The sequence below is a fragment of the Taeniopygia guttata genome, chromosome 2, assembly GCF_048771995.1.
Source record: "Taeniopygia guttata chromosome 2, bTaeGut7.mat, whole genome shotgun sequence".
Lineage (NCBI taxonomy): Eukaryota > Metazoa > Chordata > Aves > Passeriformes > Estrildidae > Taeniopygia > Taeniopygia guttata.
In genome coordinates, this window is record NC_133026.1 from 85267988 (window position 1) to 85286961 (window position 18974).

An 18974-nucleotide genomic window follows, 5' to 3' on the forward strand; every position below is an offset into this window, starting at 1 on the left:
TGTTATTTTGATCACCTCCATCTTTGTGTGTACACATGAAAAAGAATAAAAAAATGCCTGACTTTTTGGCAAGACTCAGAATTAAGTAATGGAAATAAAATATATTGCCTCTCATTACTGTAACTCTTATTAACAAATGCAGCATGCAATGTACAGTGACTTAAAGCCTGAATGAATACCATGTTCAGCTGAAACTATGAAAATGAGATGAACATAGGTTCAATGTACTATTCTCATTTATTTTGTCCACGAAGGACTTCCTGTTCCCATAGTGCTTTTTGTACACTAAAGTCACAAGATATTAGTAAGGCACAACTTCTTTTCTCTAATTATGCAGTATAAATGGAAATTGTGGGCAAATCTCCTAATCTCCATAGAGACAGCACAACATTTATCTAATTAGTAGTTTGCCTTTTGGCATTACTTTGAATAAATTAGCATTTCATTATATACCCTGAACTACTTGGAAAAGGTTTCCCAGAGTAGTATTTAGTCCTTCTTCTCTGAAGAGTTTATTTTTAATTAGTATAGGTTAATAATCTCATTTGTAACTGGAAAGAGACAGAGTAGCACTGCTATTGTATTTTTAATATCAGCGGGTTGAACTTGCAGGTTCTTTGCTTTTTTTAATCCCTAGGAATCAGTGTAAAATCTTATGTCACCTTATTTAATGGCTTGCTCCTTCACCAGGGAAAAATCCAAAAAAGAAAAGCAAAAAAAAATGGAACAAATTTGAAATACAACTTGACCTCTTCTCTCTATGCTTTCTCCAGAGACTGAACTTTTCTTTCAAATTGCAAAAGTCGCACTCTATCACTAATTGTAAATGAGCCTTTCTACAGAAATTCCAACGCAGCTAATCCAGAATACACTATTTGTCTTTCTTTCTTGTATCTAAATCAGTGGCAGGAAACAGAGTGACTATAGGTATTGACTGCCAGATAAGATGAGTGGCTGCTTATTATGCTTTTCCTGACCAGGTACTGAGAATCAAAGCTTGGATGGGAAATTAAAAGAGGTAATTCATCAAGGGTAGATTTTAGTTGATTTTCTTTCTAAATATTAAAAAGAGCAGAAAGAAAAATCTACAGAAGAGATAAAGGGTGCTAATTTCCTTTCCTTGAGTCACTGGCTGTTTCAGGCTCCGCTTAGTCCTTCAGAGAGTCATTGGCTGCCACCTGTGGCAGAAGAGGGGCATGAAGTATGGTGTTAAAAATTTGACTCTTCTCAAAGTGGCCTTTGGAGCAGGGATGTATGGTTACACCACCATTGCCATGGTTGCCTTTTGGTAGATGGAGGCACACAAAGAATCTGTCAGTTTGTTTTTGCAAAATCCAGAGGAATGTAACCATCTTCATTTTGGATTCTTTGATTGGCTGGTTTAAAGGACAGGTGTCTGATAGGGAAAGCAGGAGCCTCCCTTGGAATGGAGAATATGAGCACCCTCCCTCTGAATTACTATAATTTTGGAAATTAAGGGGCTCTCAGGAAAAAATATATGGGAATAGGAATAACAGTTCTTTACTAGTGTATATAATAAATAAACAACAACTACTACAGCATTAACAACAGAACAAGAAAACTCAGTCCCAGCCTTTTGGCTGCAGCCCTTTCCCCTTTGGTGCAGTTACAGATTTAAACAATGTTTGGAGGGATGAGGGGATAAAATCATGATCACTGAAGAGAGACCTGGAGGCAGCATACCGCTGTTCGAGAGACAGCGTGCTAATGAGGTCCTTTGGTCTGCCATCTTGTTAATGGTAGGGGGTGGAGATCCATGCAGCAGCAAGAGTTATTGATGTGCTAGAAACTGCAGAAGCACTTGGGAATGCTCATGCAGGAATTGGAGCTTCTTCCCATGAAAAGGCAGTGGGATTGATCACCCAAATGCAGTGCATCTACACATATGCATACAGCATGGGCAATCAACAGGAGGAAGTGGAACCCATTGTGCAGCAAGAAAACTATGACACAGGGGATTTGAAGTAGGTGATTAAGGTTCCTTCCAACCCAAACCATTCTATGATTTTGTGACAAGAGGAAATGGCCTCAAGTTCCACCTGCAGAGGTTTCAATTGGATATTAGAAAAAAATTCTTCACTGAAAGGGTGGCCAGGTCTTGGAACAGGCTCTCCAGTGAAGTGGTGGAATTGCCATCCCTGCAGTGTTCAAAAGACACGTGGATGTGGCATGGAGGAACATGCTTTTGTGGTTAACATGAGCTGGGTTAACAGTGAGACTCTATGATCATAGAGGTCTTCTCCAGCCTTAATGTTTTTCTGTTCTGTTCGGCTGTCAGACTGGATTTTGTATCTAGTAGCACAACACATCTGGAATTTACAATATTTGTGAGCTTGAAAGCAGTTACAGAAGGACTCCCAGTGTAATGGTGCACATGAAGGTCTCAGCAGTGTGTTAAATTGGACTCACAGATGTCCATTTTTATGCTTCTGCGCTGGATTCTCTGAGCAGATGGTCACTTGACTCAAGTGGTTAGGCAGGACAACCCTCTACATTCACTTGCCCCTTGGTAAATGTTGTCTTGTTCTCCTGCCCTGGGAAGGCTTTTTTTCCTTATTATTTGTTATTTGACACTGAGTTATGTCATGGTAAGAGAGGAGCTTATGTTCCTTTCTAGTTCTTCTCCCAGCTTCTTTAGTTTTCCTTCTCAATCAGTAACTATTTTGTGTTCTTGGTCAATGAGTTAACCAGAGTTTTGGGATGATTCATCCTAGATCTTCTATCGTGATGAGCACCCTGAAAATAATACCCAGAAAATTTATTTTCTAACATTATTCAAATCTGTCTCTTTTTAACAACAGCTGCAACAATTAATGGAAAACGTGAAGATAAGGGAAGACAGAAAAGAAATAAAGACAGTTTATTAATTTCTTCCTCCCTCCCTCTTAAGCATCATTGTGGGCAGATTTCTGCTTTCAGGTCTGGTCCTTGATTACCTCAGTATCTTTGTAGGAAGCTGGTGCAGGTTTCCAGTTCTCCTACCACCCAGTGCCTAGGCATGTTGTTCCTGCCGCCTCTGAGGCTGGTTAGTGCCTGACCCTAAAAGCAGAATGCCAGAAAAATCTGTGACTTGGTTGACTGACTCGCTCTCACTGCAGGACCCCAACTCTTGGCTGACACATTCTGCACTGTCCCTTGGCTACATCTGTCCTCAAAGGGGCCATTCAGTGGCTAACAAAAAAGGTATTTCTTCCTTCTGTCTTCATCCAGAGACATAGAAACTCTACTTACAACTCTGTAAGAACAGAGAACAGTAGTTTATATCCTAGATACACACTGAAATTAACTTCTCTTTCTGTATTACATTTCAAAGGCTCTGTGCTAAAGCCCTCTGATCTTCTTCTGTGTGTTCTAATAAATTTCACAGTGTTTGTTAGTTGTGTTGATACTGTTGTGAGCAAGCATGGTCTGGGGAACATTGGTTTGGAATTGAGTAAATTGCCAAAAAAATTTTCATACCTGCTCCCAATATATTGTTTGCTTTAGGGAGATCTTGTCTGGGGACCTAGAAAATGGGAAGGCAGTGTTAGAGGTATGTTAGAGAGAACTACTGTTCTAATCTAATGGTCTGAATTTTGTTCTACAGCTTGATGACTGCACTCTTCAATTGTCTCATAATGGTACCTATCTGGATCTAGAGTCCACCCTAGCAGAACAACGAGATGAACTAGAAGGCTTCCAGGAGGATGCTGGGTAAGTAAAGGTTTACTAAATTTTTATAAATAGGCTTGTGGTTAACTTCATATATTCAGGTCAGCATAGGAAGAGAAAAGAAAAATCTTACCCTTGTATGCCTGTCCCTTTGTATGATTAAGAATTTTATGACCTCTCTCTACATTCACTGTTATAGTTTCTCTAAAATATGACATACTGTAAAGAAACCTATGGACATGAGTATCTTGACTTGTCTAGTAAGATTTTATAGTTCTTTGAAACTTGGTAAATGAGGATGGCTTGTTTGGAGAACTTTGAGATCTATCTTATGATATTAGTCATATAGAGGATTGTATGGGGGTGGTATTCCTGAAGTTATAAACTCAATTTATTTTACCTTCATAAGTTAAGTCCTCCATTTATCATTTTGAAGAAAAGATCTGTATTGGTTTATTTTTTTACTCCTGGTATTGATTGAGCCAAATCAAGAGATGGGGATGCATGTTGTTTTTTGAATATTCTCCTCTCTTGCTTTTTTTTCTTATTTAGTTATTGCTGGCACACATGGATTGCTATGACACAGTTTCCATAATCATCTCTTTGAGAACTGAAAGTGAAAGCAGAAATTAGCATCAGTGTGTGTTTGTGTAAATGCACATAGGAGATTTGCTTTTTTGGAGAATTTTCCTTTTCCGGGTCTTTCAGGTGATTGTCTTTCTTAAGATGCATAATGAAGAGGAAGTCTAGATCTATTTTTGTCTTCCTAGTTACTATATTGGACTGTAGAGTTGTGATTATTTTATGGGTGTGTTTAACTGAATTATAAATTGGTCAGAGTTTGTTAACAGTAGGAGATCCAACCCCTTTGTTTATACTCCTTCTCCACTTCTGATCTGTCTTGCCTTTGATGAATATGCTTTATAAATCTGAACTGTGCTTCTGAAAATTATGTGGAGAAGAATTTAAAATATTTTCCAGATATTCATATGTGTGCATTTGTGTATGTCTTATTCACACAAACCAGCTTGGGGCATGTATTATAACCATTACAAAATAAAAAACTGTTCTGTTAGAAACCTGTTAGAAGAGAATTTGTCAATAGAGTAGCCAATACAAGCTGACCTGAGCCTCCTTTCTTATGCAATAGGAGTGTTGAGTGTAGAAAGATAAAGTCTTCAATTTCATGCATAGGTGATAAAAATCACTGCAAAGAACAACAAGTTCATATTTCCAACTAACTTTATAATGAGTTGAAAGCAAGTAATTTAAAGATTTTTTTTAGCAATATTTTTTCAATTTGTCACATTTTTTCCCCTTCCATTGGTGTCTTTGTGATAATTCTGGTAATTTTGCTTTCGCTACTTTTGACACTTCGCAGAAGCAATTTGGCACTGCCAAGCAACTTGGCAAGTGAGTGACCACTTGATGCTTTTCCTGCCAGACTTTACTCTTGAAATATAAAGCTATTGTTCACCGTGTTTTATTTTTATGCTTCTTTTGGCCATGTGAAGTCAATGATACGGGTTGTTTTTGAAACACAATTATAATTTTCTCTGTGGTGGCTATCCTGGGGGAAAAAACCCAACAAAACAAAAAACATGGAACTGCTGCTGCTGCTTGAAGTTTTGTACTGGTGAGGATTCAGATAGGTCTCTGCATTTCATTTTTGTCCATGTTTTGTGAGAGAAGAAAAGATAAACAAGACGCACCAGAACTTTGGGAAGCATGTGGGATAAACTTCTCTGTAGGACTTAACATTGTTACTTCATGGTAAATGCAGCTTATGTGATGTTATTCAGAAAATATTCTAGACATAGTGTAGCAGATGCAGTCAGTAATGTCTTTCATTGTCCTGTATTTCTACCAAATTAAACTCCATTTTTGGGCCTTGCAGTTCTGAGACCAAAACACTGAGCTGTAGTGCTCCTGAGCTGGAGCTTCTGGCTGCAGACCTTGGGAGTTTAACAGCAGCTTGCTGTCTGGGAAGGACTGGCTGGAGTCTCTCTCTTTCTCTGTCTGGGTCATTTCAAGGTCCTGTTCCTAATCTTCAAAGCTTTTAATTTTCTGAGATTAGGCTACTTTAGGACCTGCCTTTCTGCCATGCCAAAGCTGCATCAGTGCTCATCAGGGTCACTGAAGCTTGCTGAACTCTGAGTGAAGGATTTAGTAGCTGGATAGTCATGGCATTTTGAAAATTTTATAACCTTAGCTGTGGAAACCCCGACTCAAAGTGGCCAGAATGTCTTGTAGTCTGGCTGTTTGCAGCATCTTTTTGCCAAAAGTCCTTGTTCATCCAGGGAAAAATGATGAAGATTTTCTTTTTAAACACTTTTGAAATGAGACTTATAAATAAATCAAAACAAGCAGAAAGAAAAGTCTCAAAAATTTTGATTGGTTTGAGAGGCTCTAGGTATTTGTTTTCTCTGTGAAAGGCTGGATTAGTATAGTCGAAAACGTGAAGGGTTTTTCTTCAAAAGTAAAGAAAAGAATGGTGGCAGATGCTGGAAGTTTATAATGGGTATCTTTAAATAACCTGTATGAGAAACATCTGCACTCATGCAATTTCAGATGAATGCTGTTCTGTTACTGAATATAGTGAAAAGAGGCTTTTGGTAGTTGCTGTCCACTCCAGCAGAATGGAAACTTCTATCTAGTGAAGGAGAAACGCCTTGTACCACAGGGGGCTAACTAAAACATAGGTGGGGATTGGATGGCTTTCCGATCTCCACAACTTTATTTGCTGCCATTTGCACCCTTGAGAATAGCTGTGGGGCTCAGGAAAATCAGATTGTTTTTATATGGGGGCTGATATTGGAAGAACCAGGATGAGCATCTGTCCAGGTAATGAGGTTGGCCCTGCAGAAGGTGTTGCAACCAGCAAAAGGGTCCGTAGGAGCATGTAGGAAAACAACCTTTCTTTTAAAGTCTAGATTGTGTTCATGGCTTACTTGCTTGTTAGGTTGTTTAGCTGTTGGGCTTTTTTCTCTTTATTCCAACACAAGTTACTTGGTGGATGCTTCATTGTGTAGGGTAGCACACAGTGGAAGTTGTTTAGGCAGGCTGGCTGCTTTAAGGTGTTGGTGACAGGTAAAGCTCCTTTCCTTGGCTTCCCTGTGGTTTTACAGAAAAAACAGGAATTGTCAAGAAGCTGATGTGTTTAAATTACCATATAATTGCTCAAGCTCTCTTTGTAGATATGTCTTAACAAGCCCTCATGGTAGCCCACAAGGTAACACTGTCCTAAAATGCAGAGCAGGAGTTTCTTCAGGCAGTGTGCTATGAGCAATGAAAATTTCTCCACAGAAAATGTGTTCAAGACTTCTGTTCAGCAGGGATTCTTTTAAAGTACTTCTGATAAATAGCTTCAGTGCTAATGTTTTTGCATTCCTTCTAGACACCCTTTCTCAAGCCATTTTGGCTGGGTGAGCCCCATGACAGACCTTTTCCCTCTTGATGGTGCTGTTCATTCTGGTCTTGATTCAGAATCTGTTGGAGACAGTGGGGTCTGGCAAGGATCTCTAACATTCTTTTCCTGCTTATGTACTGTATTTTTTCCCACTTAGACTTTGCAAATAGCACAATTGTGAGAATGAAAGCTTTTTGTCACTTGTTTACATAAGGATGTTGGGGATGCACTTGAAAGTTAATTTAGTTTTTGTCTTACAAAAATGGTATGGCTTATTTTTTGAAGCAGGACTGAAATCTAGCAGATTCTATGCTGATTTTGTATTAGTTTAAACAGAATGTGTTTGTGTTTGGGTGGAAAATGCTCTCAACTTCTGATAGCTTTCTCTCTATATGTCTTGTCTTGATGCCATTTCTATGTTTCTCAGTGCCAACAACAAGAAAAATAAGGGAGATACCAGGGAAAGATTGTCATTGTGTTCCTACAAACAGGAGACTGCGACTGCTTATTGATAGTATTTACTCATGTTGTCCACCCAAATATTTTGATTACTGTGATATTTAGCTATTAGGTCTGATGAAATGCTGAATCTGAAAAAGGCAATTGATGGTCACAATTAAAATCATGCAACAAAGCAAGAAAAAAACACAAGAAAAACAACCCCTTAGAAACATCAAACTAAAAAGCCTGGGCTGAGAGATTGTTGTAATTTTTGAAAGATGTAAGAATTTCTAAAAGGTAGCAGTATTCCATTCTAAAATATATCAGATTGAGATGTTGAACCACATTTAGAAGTAGATATTTTTCTAAAACTTTATTGTTGCAGAATAAATGGCGATACAGATTAAAATTTCACATTCCTAAAGAAATACATTGGCTTTTATGGCTGAGTAAGTTGATGCTGTTCTTAATTACCTCACAAATATTGAGGACAATAACTATTACCACCCGTATTTTCAAAACTTTATGCAGCTTTTTTTGCTTCTTAATCCTGATACAATTTTGTTATATAAAAAATAATTCGGTAAAATATTGAAATTAATCTTTAGGTTGAACTGTAATAATTCATTTTCATAGTATCTTGCAATACCCATTGACATCAAAATTAAATAAAATTATGGGTCCCATATGGTTTCCCTCTTTAGAACAATTGGCAAGGCATCTCTAAGCATTCCTGCTTCCAGAGTGTGTAATCAAAATAATTACACAAATGTGCATGTATTTTGTAGGCCTGACAAAAGAGACATGTGACTTTGAGGGATGTGCTCTGAAAGCAGGATGGAGGCAATTAACAGTTGAAATTTCCACCATGAAAATATTCACCAGTTATGAGATTTCTTGTCAGTGAATTTCATTGACACAGTATCTTGTGAAGAAATGATTGACAAATTAAGGTTCCTACAAATAGTAAAATGCTACTACTTTTGTAGTTAATAAATGAATACTGATTTGTGAATATAAAATGTATTTAGAAAACAAACATCTTGAAAATAATAACTAACTTGAATAAATTTTATTGCAGGCCAAGGCTTGTTTTCTTACATAGTTTCAGATTTAAAGCTCGCTTGATGATATATAAAAGTATATCTCTTCTGCATATATTGAGGTCAGAGTCTGCAGGCCACTTTACTTTCACCAAAAGACACAAACTGCAAAGTCTATGAAAGCTTTTGAAAAGAACGTGGGATGCTCTTTTTTGGTGTGTGCTGTCTAAGAGGTGTCTGGCGTCTGACAGTAAGCACAGAAATTACAGGGATCATAACTTACTGTGTGGAATAGAAGTCTGGGATGTCACATGGGGATGCAGTCTGTGCACCTTAACAGCTTCCTTCCAGTCTACATGGAGAATCTTCAGACAAAAAGCCTACAAAAAAAAAGTTGCAATGATGGATAGTGTTGACTTTCACTGATGTGCTGAACATGTCCTTTAAAGGGAAGCAGAGTTGGTTTTGCTCTTCTCCAAGTGCCCCAGTCTTGGAAACTGTACTGCATCCTTCTGACTGCAAAGGAGACAGCATCCACAGTAGTGGCTCCCCTGGCTTAGACAAGGAGGCTTCATGAAGGAGCCTTCATGAGCTCTATACCCTCTGTGTGATTTTGGTTTGGGGTGAGCAGGAGCCTGGTTTTGGTAGACTTGACTGGGGCCGGTCGTGGGCAGTTGATACTTAAAAAATTTCAAGGGGCACAGTGCTCTTGATCCATGTGCCTGAGAGTAGTGTCAAAAGCTCATGGTGGCTTTTGGGGTGTAAGATGGCACTGCAAATACCAAGTTCTGAAAAGTTCTGTGGTCTGGATTTTTTGCCCTATGGGGTTTTTTGGTGGCTTTTTTTTTTTTTTTTTGGTGTTGGTGAGGGTGTTTAAATGTTGAGGTATTTAAGAGCTTGACTCATTATTTCACAGCATTTGTTTCTCAATACTTCAGCAGCTGTGTCTCTTTCTCTCCCACCTTGCCCCGAAGTTTACTCAGTTGTAAAGGGAAAAATCTACATCTGTACCAAGGTACCTGTGGAAACATTTGAAGATTTGCTATTTTTGAATTTAGTGATTACTGCTGGCAAATGAATACAATAAGAGAGCTTTTACTGAAAAATAATTTCCACTGCAAAATGTATTGCAAAAATACTGTTGTGCTTAGCTCTTTCCCAGCCTGTTACATACCAAATAAAGTGCCAAACCAAAAAGCGTGTGAATAATTCTTACAGTTTTTGCTAGGACAACTTTTTTTAAAGATAGCCTAATTTGGCATTCAGATTTGCATGTGAAAATAGCTGAGAAGTCCAGTGTTTTTTGGTGGAAACTTAAATAAAAACAGCTTATGGAAACAGCTGATGCCAGATGTTCTATTTAAAACCATTTAATTTTATTAACATTGAAGCTGCTTAATGGCTGTGTTTGCACTCTGGCCTCCTCCTCAGTGATGCAGCTGTAAGTTAAGTGAGGGGCTCTCGAGGCTTGGAAGTGTGTTTCCCTTCAACTTGTGAGGAGGAAATCCCTTCCTCTCTCCATAAACAGATCATCTGCGAGGCTGCAGGTAGGGCTGCCAGAAAGTGCTGCAGGGCTGCTCTGAACTCCTGTTGTGAGTAGAACTACTTATTTGGAATCCAAACCTGGAACAGTACCAGCACTGTGGGCACTCATTGCTGGTCTGCCAGGGCAAACCAGTATATTATTGCCCAGAGTGTGTGGGCAGCTGAGGGAGTTTGTGCCGGGTAATTAATAAAAGCTGTCAGTTAGCTACACTTCCTATTCCATAGCAACTGTTCCTTTATGTGCTCCTACCCCATGGTAAATGCAAAGGTTTGTGTAAGCAAGCTCACTCTCGCTTTTCTCCCATGCACACAATTTGTCTGTGTGCTTGGTGTGTGGTGTGTGTTTATTTGGTTTACCCCTGACTAAACTAAGGTGGTAATCTGCTTCTGCTAAAAATAAGTGTCTCCAATTTAACCTCCAGTTGTGAGCTAATAGCTTAAACGGCTGCAAATCTGTGACTAGCCCAGGATCCCTGGTAATGAAGCCATGAAAATTAGTGAATACTACCAGGGTCAAGACCACAGCAGTACAGCAAAACAGTAGTTTATTTCACATACTGCTCAGTAATTGTGCTTGCTAGCAAAAGCATTGATGGACCATCAATAAATACAAAGCCCATTTCCAAAGTGGAATTAATATGGAGAAATAAGTGGCCTGTGAACAGTGTTTTATTATTTTAAAAATTTGTATGTCAAGTTAGGAGGAAGCCCTTGCCAAATATGATGCTAATGGAAAACTAACAAAAGAAGAAAGAGACACAAAGTAGTATATTGATCAGTGCAAAGTAGACTTTATTTTTATGTATTTACATAATCATATGCATGTTCTACTGCAAGGTAGGTAGGACAGCTTTTAAATATTACTTGCTGAGTCTGGTTAAAATGGTCACATTCTGATAAAGCGTAAATGACCAATTAAGTGAGTAGAACATTGCTTTGAAATGTGTTGTGCTGCTTTGGATAATATCTTCTTCACTTTGTTATCTTTTTAGTATCATCAATTAAATTGGAAAATCATACAAGATTAGGGTTTTTCCCTTAAGGTAGTAGAGAATGATTTCTAGTGAGAGAGAAATGTTTATGAAAAGTTCTTAAAACTATTTTTTACAAATTGAATAAATTTAATTTTTTTTTAATTATAAAAAAATTATATGCCTCTTTTGGAACTGTAAGTTAGATTAATGTCAAGTATCAGGGGCCTTTGTGAGAAAGAAAATTATTATTCAGGTGCTGTTTGTTTTTGCTCTGAAACTATGGAACTTCATTAGAAGTTGGTCACAAAATCAACAAATGGGTTAAATTAGAAGGGACCACAGTGGGACTTTTGATCCAAACTCCCTGCTCAAGCAGGGTCATCCCAGAGCCCATTGCACAGGATTGTGTCCAGCTGGTTCTTGAATATCTTCAAGGAAGGAGACTCCACAATCTCTCTGGGCAATCTGTTCCAGTACTCGGTAACCTGCTTAGTAAAGTTCTTTCTTATGTCCAGGTGGAATTTCCTGTGCATCAGTTTCTGCCCATTGCCTCTTGTCCTGTTGCTTGGTACCACTGAGCAGAGCCTGGATCCGCCTTCTTGATACCTTTCTTTCAGATACTGACAGACACTGATGAGATCCTCTCTCAGTTGTCTCCTGTGGAAGCTGAACAGCACCCTCAGTCTTTCCCCATAAGAGAGATACTTCAGTCCCTTAATGATCTTTGTAGCCTTCTGGTTTATGTGCTCCAGGCACTCCATGTGCCTCTTGTCCTGAGGAGCCAAGAACTGGACACAGCACTCCAGATGTGGCCTGACCAGGACTGAGTGGGACAGGATCACCTCCCTTGACCTGCGGCAATGCACTTCCTAATGCACCCAGACCAGCCGCAGTGGTCTGGAACCAAATCTGTGGGTCCCACAGTGTGGCTGGGAGCACTGGAAGGACTCTGTGCCTGAAGATGTGAAAACAGCAAGTGACTCAGCTGTTGGAGGTTAATTTATTTTACTTTCCTCCTTGCCTTTGTCCTGTAGGTTTCCAGTTCTTCTAACATTTCCCCCAAAAGTCCAGATATTTCAAAGGCATCTTTGTGTGAAGAGGTTTTAAACTAAAATCCTCATGTAGTGTGAACTTCAAGTAGAGGTGATAGCAAAACCATATTACCAGAAATTACTTGGTGTAAAGATTCCTGGGAGGAATGCGCAGCCAGAGGTTGACACTTAGTGACAGCAGTGGGAAATACATATCCTAAGAACTGTAAAGCATTGGTCAGGGGATGTGTCATCAGAACATGAAGAAAAACAAGATGCGAGGTTGACAAGAAGTGTGGAAACAACACTTTCGGTTTTGTGTTTTACCCAGAAACAATATTATTGTTAAAATAACTCTTCTAATTCAATTCTCTTCACCATTTCCTAACTCATTAAATTTTTGGTTTTTTAATACAAAAATGTAAGATGGAGATTTAATTGAAAATGCTATAAGTGTGAAAATGTGAAAATGACACGATAAACATCCCACTGAAAACAATTATATGAGTTGAGCTTTTGGGTTGGGAAAGGACATAGTTTTGTTCATGAATGACAGCTCTTAAAAAATGGTCATTCTGACTGTGAAGGCAGCAGTCAGCCCTCAAATATTTGAGGGGCTATTGGAAGGTTCTTGTTTTAATGTGTGGAAATTGAGCCATTAACATCTGAGAAAGAGCCAGCATGATGATTCAGAAAGTACGGGGAGGAAGTGGGGAGGGAATTCTCATTTTCCAGCTTCTGAAGTTTGCTTGCACATAAACTACTAAAACGGACAAATGGAACAAATGTTTCCCCTATTTTGAACTCATTGCTTTTTAGAGAGTGTAAAAGTGATTTATTATCTTTTGGCAAAAATCATTACCTTTTGGTGAGGTACACAAAAGTCTGCAACTTTTACCAACGTATACTCAGACTACATTAGTAATAAATAATTTGGTGGTATTCATGTGGCTTATAATGCATACTTGGTGAATCCCTTGATTGTTTCACTCTACAATTTTGAGTTTCTCATTTTCTTCCCCCTTCTCCTTCTGTCCTATTTTGTTTCCATTTAAAAAGAGGGGGAAAAGAAAAGAAAGAAAAAGAAAAATAGCAACGGTGCCTAGTAAATGTACTTGTGAAGAGTTAGGGGACGTAAAAACCCAGCACCCCATGGTGACAGTCTGTATGTAGCCCTTATTTGCACAGTTGTACAGACAGTGGTGTGTCAGCCAAGATGCTCTTCCACTCACTGGCATTCAGATGATGGTGGTTTATAGGTTTTTAGTGGGAGTGAGGCAGTTATTTATTAAAATCATGTTGACAAACACAGAACGCAATAATAGAATAATCTGCTGGGAAATAAAAACCTATACAAATCTAAGCATACTTTGTTATTTTGTATGCTGTTTCTTGCTCTAATGAATGGCCAGATTTTGCCATCCCAGTTTTTGCTTAGGGAATATGCTGAGATTATTTCTATTAATTAGTAAAGTTTTAATTATTTTTATGCTTTTTTTTTTTTTAGTTTTTTAATGCAAACTGAACAGACTGAAATGGTTGCTATTGGTTTACTTATTTTTGTCCATTCTTGTCAAATGATTGTTACTTTAATTAATTTGTCATGATCCGGGAATGCTCTGAATAAAACCACCCTGCAAAATAATTAGATGACTTGCAAATGTATTACATTAACAGGATGCAGACACAATCTGATTTCACACTAATTTTTAAGTGGAAAAATGAGGTAAGAGAGAAAAGCCTACTGACTTCCTATGAGGATGAGTGTGTGTGTTTGCTTCATATAGCCTGTCATGTACCAGAAGAGGTTGCTAGCGCTGTCATCCATTTGAAGGTATTAGCATTAAAAATACTTCTTTTTAATTATTGATATTATTTCCTGAGCTCCTCTGTTTCTATTATTCAATGGCAATAACATGAGCTTGAACATGACAGTTGGATCTTTGGATAATAGTCACCTAAGAACTTCAAAAAGGTTACTTGTTTGGATAAGATTTTTGGAGGAGTTTAAGGGAGATTCTTAATTCCACTCTCTGTGTACATGTGCACTCTCTCACTGTAAAAAGACTTGGCTTTTATACAGCTTTTTTTTTTTTGAAGTGTCATATTTTTATTTTCCAATCTCTTGAATCTGTAGTTGACTGGAGAAGCATATCATGGTGAAATGGCAGTCAAACTGTATCTTAACAGCTTTGAAATCAAAGCCTAGGATTTATGCTGTCTGATTAATAGCAGGTTAAAAAACACCTTCCTTATTGTATGTGTGTGCTGGCTTGTAGATCTTTTTCAGGGAAAACCTGATAGACTCAAGTGCTTGAACTCTGGCAAAAATTTCATCCTTTATGCATTCAACAAGGAACAGTTTGTTCTCCATTGCTGCTGTGGAGTACCTTAAACTGAAGCAACTGTGAGGCAATACCCCATTGCAGAAGCATTTTCCACTCCCTAAAAGGTGTGTGCAAATGAAGATGGAAATGGATGGGTTCTGAAATGAAAAAGCAAAAGCCATTTGCAAAAGTAATGCACTTTAGAGCAAGTCTGTTGCTATGTGTTTGCTTCTGGTGGCATACTGTAGTCTAGGTTTCTTTTGTGGTAGTCAGTGATTCTTTGTTGAGCTCAGGAGTTGCTGAATGCTGTTCTCATTAAGCTACTTCTGTTGGAAAACATAGATGTAGTTATTGGAGATGTTTAATGGCCCACGAAGAAACCTGAGTGCTATGAGAAGCTGTAACAAAATGTGAAGCATGTGTTGTGCATGTGTATTTTGAAAGCAGCATCTGTGGTAGATAGGTTTTCTTAATGGTTAGATTGTTACATCAGGCAGGATTAGCTGCAGAATTGTTATAGGGTAAATCATCAGGTTAGGTGGATGTTAAATGCTGTCCAGGTCTGGAAATAATTTCAGTGTTACCAGGTTGAAGTTAGTTTTCCATCCAACCTCTGCCCTCTTTGGGATAAATAGGCAACAGCTCATGGTATTAGTTTAGCTGGGTTTAGTAACCCATTGTTTTTGCTTTGGTGGTGGTTCTGAAGGATAATGAAAAAAATTATCTGATTATTTCAAGAGAGGCTTGGTGTCGGGTAAACGTATGCCTGGTTCATCTGATTCCCTCTGGTTCAGAATTTGCCTTGCTGTGAGTGATTGATTGATACTGCACTTCATAGCAGTGTGAAAAACTAAGTACAGGGGGAGCTGGAGACTGGGGGAGCAGCAAACTTTCCCATCTTATAGCAACTAAATAATGAAAATACAGCGTACTTATACTGTTTGCTGGTATATGATTTTATTTTCCATTCTTTTCCTTGATTTCGTGAAACTTAGGAGGGCAAACCTGTAGGTTTTTGTGTAGTTCCTCAGGTTCAAAGCAAGCTGCATGTGGGAACCGCTTGCTCTTTACAGTGCTTCTCTAAAGTAGGATGAGGAAGAGCGTCAGCTGTGCTGTTAGCCCAGTGCGGGGGGAAAGGTAAAGTCCGTCCTCTGGAACCCCATTCTTACAATCCTTTTACTGATATTTTCTGTTTGAATTGAAACTCTAGTATTCATTTTCCACCACATCTAGGCTATATTTCCAGAATCTTGGTTGGGATCTGAGGGAAAGGATACTCATTAGTTTAAATATCCAAACTTCTATGTGCAGAAACAAACTACTTTGTAGTTTTCAAAGGTTTTGCATCATTTTCTAGCACAGCAAATAATTTTTCTCTCTAAGTTATCCTCAAGAATTATCTCTGTCTACAACTGACTGATAACAGTAATCTTAATGGGTGTGATCCCTGCTTGGAACAGAGTACAATGAGACTCATGAGACTATGCTACTTGAAAACTGCTCTATATTATATAGTTGCCTATTATAATATTTTTATTTATTTAAAAAATATACGAAAAAAACAGAGTCACCCTAACAAGATGCATCACTCTTAGTTGCTGTGTTGCCATTATGAATGTGTGTAGCACTGCGTGAAAGATTGAAATCCAAGTCTGCCTTCATGGGGTAACTTTTTTTTATATGCTTTAAATATTTCTGAAATAGAAGGGTCTACAGACCCTAACTAAGAGTAGACACACTCTTATGTACATTAACTGAGAAGATTCTAATTAAAATTTTAGCTCACCAAAATCCAATTGTTAGTGAGCTAAAATCATGGCTTCTAACAGCATTGGACTCAACTTCTGCTTATGGTGGCCTCTTTATGATTCAGATGTCTGTGACAGATTTTAGTTTTTGAGCAAATACAATGAAGAATAGTGAGTTTACTTGTCTGTGTGGCTATAGAGTATTATTAAAGCCGTTGCAATTTGTTTGCTGCTGTGCTATAAAACTGTAGCTTTTTCCATGGTTATCAAGTATTGTGTAGAAAGCAGAACAGGAGGAACCCAGAAGGACACAGCATGGCCTTTTGTAGAATTAACACCTTTAATCTAATGAATTTTCTTTATTGAGTTATTAAGCAATCACTAAGAAAGTTAGAAAAGTGTTTTTCTACTTCAGTTTTAAATGATAAAATAATGTGTTTTCAGAATCAGGGGATTGTTCGAGGCTAAATTTATTGAATTGAGATATCTGGCCCTTCAAAAGAATATTAGCAAGTCTGAATAGTTACTTCTTGAAAGAAAGAAAACATTGAAATAGAAATTGTATGTTAATTGATGCATTCTCCTATTTTACAAAGATTACCTTTGTCAAGGAAATTATTGTGGTCTGTCTTGCTAAAAACATTAATGAATCTTAATTAGATATTTACATAAAAGTCCCATTTTTGATACCAGCAGGTCTTTAGTATAGGTCCAAGAACAATGTCGTGTCCTAATAAAACAGACGCTTTTAAAATTTCCTTTCAAAGTTTCCTTGAAACATTAAGAGGAGACTGTGTTGGTTTCTTTTAATGTGTGGTTTTGGCATTAAATGATTATTATTTTGTTTGTTAATGCTTTTTCCCCTCTGTACCCCCAATAACAATCTTGGTATTTTCCTTCTGGTCAAGGGATTGCTTAGCTCAGACAAAGGTTTTGCTTCAAAATAAGTAACTGTTTAAGACAGTCAATTGAGGTAATATTTTCAAAATGTCATTTAAATCACAACTTGAAAATGTATAATTGAGTGAAACTATTTGTAATGAGGTACATAACAATGACAAAATAAAGCATATATATTCCATAAGACAAGCATTCAGTGAGCTGTTAGCATATGCTTATTTACTTTAATTTGTTAGAGAAATTGAATAAAGAAAAGGTTTTGTGTCGAGGTAACTCCAAAGACTAGAAGTTAATCTTATAGCAGTAATGATTCTGATCTCAACGCATATCAAAAGAATGCTATGTCAGCACAATATGTGAAATGTACCTACTCTTCTACCGCTAAATTTCAGCTATTAAATTAACTCTGTGAAATACTTCTTGGATTTTTTTAAAATAAATTGTAGCCAGCTGCACTTGCCAAAACATATTTTTTTTAAAAAAGTAATATCAATAAAAATATAAGCCTTTGTTAAGAGTATATTACAAACTGTTACATGTCTAGGTTTTGTTTTTAATAAATTAATCTTATTTGTTGGAAATAGTATTTTCTTCTGTGTATTTTTGAACCTACTTTGTTTTTAATGGAAATAGCCTGCCTGTCCCATGGTACCCTCCTTCCCTGTCCTGATATCATGACAGGCTTGCCTAGAGGCATGCTTTTTAATACTATTTGGCCAGTAGTTCATGAGTCTGTGAAATCATGGATGGATTTCAAGTTACCCTTTTTTTTTTTTTTTTAACTTATTATTGTAATATGCTTTCCAGGAAATTGGTGTGTGTAGAATCATGGATGCAGTAATTTTCAGAGGTGATCTTCATTTTGCAAAACTGTTATTCATATTGCATGATAGTCAAAAGTATTAATCAGGAAATTGTGTCTTTTCTAATGTTTTACATATGAATGGTCTTACTATAATTGGCTGCTGTGTGGTAAACCTAGTATGCCTAAACCCCATGAAATACCTCTGTAGTGATCATCGTGGTGTGGCCTATGGGGAAGTGGGAGAAATGAACCATCATAAGTGAGTCTTCATGTTCGTAACATCTGGGGCTTGAATCATACTGATTTTGGTAAGCTGGAAAAATGGCCAGGGCAGCCAGTAGGAGATAAAAATTAATGTTTGTGTGTGTGAGAACATTCTGTCCTGGGAGATACTACATTTGCTATGATAGTGTAGAACAGAGCCTGTAGAAGAGAGCTTGCTCTACATTTTGCTTTAAATTTTCAGGTGTCTTTGCAAGGAGGAGAGGTAGAGGAGGAAGTAGCACTACTGTTGAAGCTTGGAGAGCTACAAAAAAAAGGCCTTGAGAGACACTGTGCATTGGATTTTTAGAAAAGGAGGAAAAACTATATTAAATTGTAATGGGCCTGAATCTTTACAGGCCTTAAAATGGTGCTGATTTCTCAGGTCCTTGTGTTTATTCACTGTCAGGTGGCTGGGCACTACCTGCTGTCTGTTCTTTCAGCAAATCACCACAGATGTGTAGATTGCAGCAGAGCACTGGTGAAGTCATTGTATCCTACAGACTGCTAAAACACTAGAGAGTGCCATGATAGTAATGGCCATTATTTGTTAAATTAGCTGTTTCTTTTAGTTGATCAGTTTTTCAGGATGGGAAGAATAATAGGTCTGATTATATAGACTTCCTTTTTCTTTGCTAATTCTGGACTATCCTTTTATAATTCTGCAATAAACAATTTTTACTCAATTTTTCCATTTTCTGATTTTATCTTGGAGGATCTGTGTATGTCAGGTCTATCAACAAGTCCATCGAGGAAGGGAGATCAAGAGAAGCAGCTTCTGTACAGAATCAGATGTTGCAAAGGGCAAGAGCTGTGGT

At 37.7% G+C, this 18974-nt stretch overlaps 1 protein-coding gene across 13 annotated transcripts in view; it reads left to right on the forward strand.

Moving 5' to 3' along the window:
- The window catches only part of FHOD3 (formin homology 2 domain containing 3), a 374599-nt gene that overhangs the window by 32618 nt on the left and 323007 nt on the right, over positions 1–18974 (forward strand). For all 13 annotated transcript variants that reach the window (XM_032746914.3, XM_072924374.1, XM_072924376.1 and 10 more), the window contains exon 2: positions 3608–3714. In XM_032746914.3, the coding sequence (XP_032602805.2) occupies positions 3608–3714 (107 nt within the window). The remainder of the gene's footprint in view (positions 1–3607; positions 3715–18974) is intronic.